General features: G+C 41.0%; 1 protein-coding gene across 1 annotated transcript in view; it reads left to right on the forward strand.

Annotated features, from left to right (window-relative positions):
• The window catches only part of dnaja2 (DnaJ heat shock protein family (Hsp40) member A2), a 14,305-nt gene that overhangs the window by 8,379 nt on the left and 3,095 nt on the right, over positions 1 to 2,831 (forward strand). Inside the window, exons 7-8 of the mRNA XM_015375200.1 lie at positions 1,810 to 1,954; positions 2,139 to 2,266. Coding sequence (XP_015230686.1) covers positions 1,810 to 1,954; positions 2,139 to 2,266 — 273 coding nt within the window. The remainder of the gene's footprint in view (positions 1 to 1,809; positions 1,955 to 2,138; positions 2,267 to 2,831) is intronic.

Below are 2,831 nucleotides of genomic sequence, written 5' to 3' on the forward strand. Positions count from 1 at the left end.
GTGACGACGGCGGCGGATGACGCATTAATCGCGCGACACAACTAATCGATGATGAAATTCGTTGCCAACGCTTTTAAAAGTCGATTTTTATCGATTCGTTGTTGCAGCCCTATTCTATAAAAGTATGTTTTAAGATCATTTGAGGCAAGAATATTATACTTTTAACTGTCACTATATGGTCCATTTACTGAATTAATGCGTAATTAAAAATGTATTTTCTGGAGTTCAGAAGACCCCGCAACCAACGGAGCTCGGAGTTTAACGTTAGCCCATCTGCAGCGTCCCTCTCTCTGCATAGCCGTGTGTGAAGGACAACGCTCTGGTTGCGATATTTATGTTTTATTTGGCAAAATGTTCTTTTGATTTGTGTTTAACTTACTGTGTTAATTATTAATCCCCCACTATATGAAAAAAGTAAGAATTTATTATTATCTAAATCAGTGTTTTTCAACCTTGGTCCTCAAGGCACACTGCTCTGCATGTTTTGGATGTTTCTGAGCTCCAGCACACCTGATCCAGATGATTGCAGTTCAACAAAGCCTGATAATCTGCTATCAACTGATAGCAGGTGTGTGAAAGCTTGGAAACATCTAAAACATGCAGGGCAGTGTGCCTTTAGGACCAGTGTTGAAAAACACTGATCTGGAGACTATTAATAACAGGAGGTGTGTGGCCTGGTAAACTAGCCCCGCCCACCAGCGGCCAAAATCATTTTTTTCCTGCGAGTGGTCTAGCCTCGATCGATGCCCCATGCCCTAGAACTGACGGGCCAATCACAACGCAGAGATGTGTTTTGAATTTCTGGATGCAAAGCGGGCGGGGTTTCAGAGAGCTTGACGACAAAACTGCACAACGCTGGAGAAAGCACAACAAGGAAGATGGCAGCAACTATTGAACAGTTCTCATTTGACTGAGCTTTTGAATCAGTTTAGGAAGGATTAGACTCGGGGTTTTGTTAAAAGGTGAGCAGGAAGAGGCTCTACGCTTATTCATTTTAAGAAGGACGTGTTCGCTGTTGTACCGACAGGTTGTTTGTTTCCACTCCCCCACCAGCTTTCAGTCACGCTTCCTATGTCACAGTCAGTTGCGCTCATTGGTCAGAGCGTTGGCCAATAGGCACAGACAGCGGTTTGAAAAACAACTGGTTGTTCTCATCAACAATCTCCCGATGTGTCATCCATCGGGGCCAGACTAAATTACACATTTAATCTCACATTTAGTCTGGTCTACCAGGCTACTTAGCATGTGGTGATGTCATCAGTATGCTTCTGTTCCAAGTGACCAATATTTATGCTGCATACTCCCGTTCTCACCAAGTCCAGACTTTTCTCTGTTCTTCTGAAGAACACATTTGGCGAGGACACGAGTCCGTATTTGCATTCTAGTAAATTGAGAAACGGCCTGTATTTAACAACAGCTCTGGAATGATTTTCTAGCTTCCACTTCCATAATCTGCTTTAACCCTTACATTAGTTACAGTTGTACTGGACCAAGTAACCCATACCAGTCTGAAGGTTTTCAGTTCAGCTGAGTCTTTTTCTCCAGTTAATTTAAAGTTAGGAAGATGCTGCAAAGTGAATAAAATTTTTCTCCCTAATATAATTTAACCCTAATAATCCAGTTTTAGTTTACTTCAAACCAAACTCCAAAGTCAGGACGAGATTAGTTCCGTCATGTTCCAGCTGAAAACGCTGCATCTTTCAGTTTCTCCAGTGTGTGAGCTTCGCTTCTGTCTGCGGTGAAAGCAGCTCTAAAAAGACCCGTTTGTGTTTTTCATAATTCTGACGAGTCATGTTTTCTGTTTTTCAGATATTTAGACGAGAAGGAAATGACCTCTCTATGACTCACAAGATCGGGCTGGTGGAGGCGCTGTGCGGCTTCCAGTTCATGCTGAAGCATTTGGATGGAAGACAGATTGTTGTCAAATATCCTGCAGGAAAAATCATCGAACCAGGTCAGCCTTTTATCTTTTAATTCTGAATCAAGTTGCATTCTGAAGAAAGGAGCTACAAGTAGAAATGTGCCGTGGTGTTATATCAATAAATCAATAAGTTAAACGGACTCACAGCTCCATCGTTTATATTCCCTACTGACTAATGATGCTGAATGTTGTTCTAACCGATCACCATCTCTTCCAGGCTCGGTCAGGGTGGTGCGGGGAGAGGGGATGCCACAATACAGAAACCCTTTTGAGAAAGGTGACTTGTTCATCAAGTTTGATGTCCAGTTTCCGGAAAACAACTGGATCAGCCCAGAGAAGCTGCTGGTATGACCCTTTTATCTTCTAATCCGACATCATTTACTCTTTCCTTTTTTGGTTATCCGTGTTTAATTGGACCTGCTTCTTTAATTCCCCAGTACATATTGGATTTTCAGTATTTGGTCTTTAAAAATAAATCCCCAGTGATTGTATTTTTTATAAATTTGTTATAAATGACCTCCAGAGCTTGACGGTTTGGTCAGCAGAAGCCCTTTAGTGACTGGTTTGTTTATAATATGTTCTGTTTAGCAAAGAAACCAGTCAAACATGCCAGGCTGGTGACCTGCATGAAAACTCCTCCGTTTTTTTAACAAGTAATGATTTCTGCATAAATTGTCACCAGAAAATAATTCTGATCGAAGTTTAACGGTTTTTGTTAGCATTTAATCTGAGACATTGTTAGTGGGTTACTGCTGATCTAATGCTTCCTAAACTCATCTTAGCTGACATTAGTACCTCGATCTATTACCACAGCCTGTAAAAGGCACTCTTTGGATTACAATATTGTTTCATTAAAATGACCCATTTGCTGCTAAATTTACAATCGTTAGACTTGGATTTCTTTTTTTTT

This window comes from Cyprinodon variegatus, unplaced genomic scaffold, assembly GCF_000732505.1.
Source record: "Cyprinodon variegatus isolate N-32 unplaced genomic scaffold, C_variegatus-1.0 Scaffold114, whole genome shotgun sequence".
NCBI lineage: Eukaryota > Metazoa > Chordata > Actinopteri > Cyprinodontiformes > Cyprinodontidae > Cyprinodon > Cyprinodon variegatus.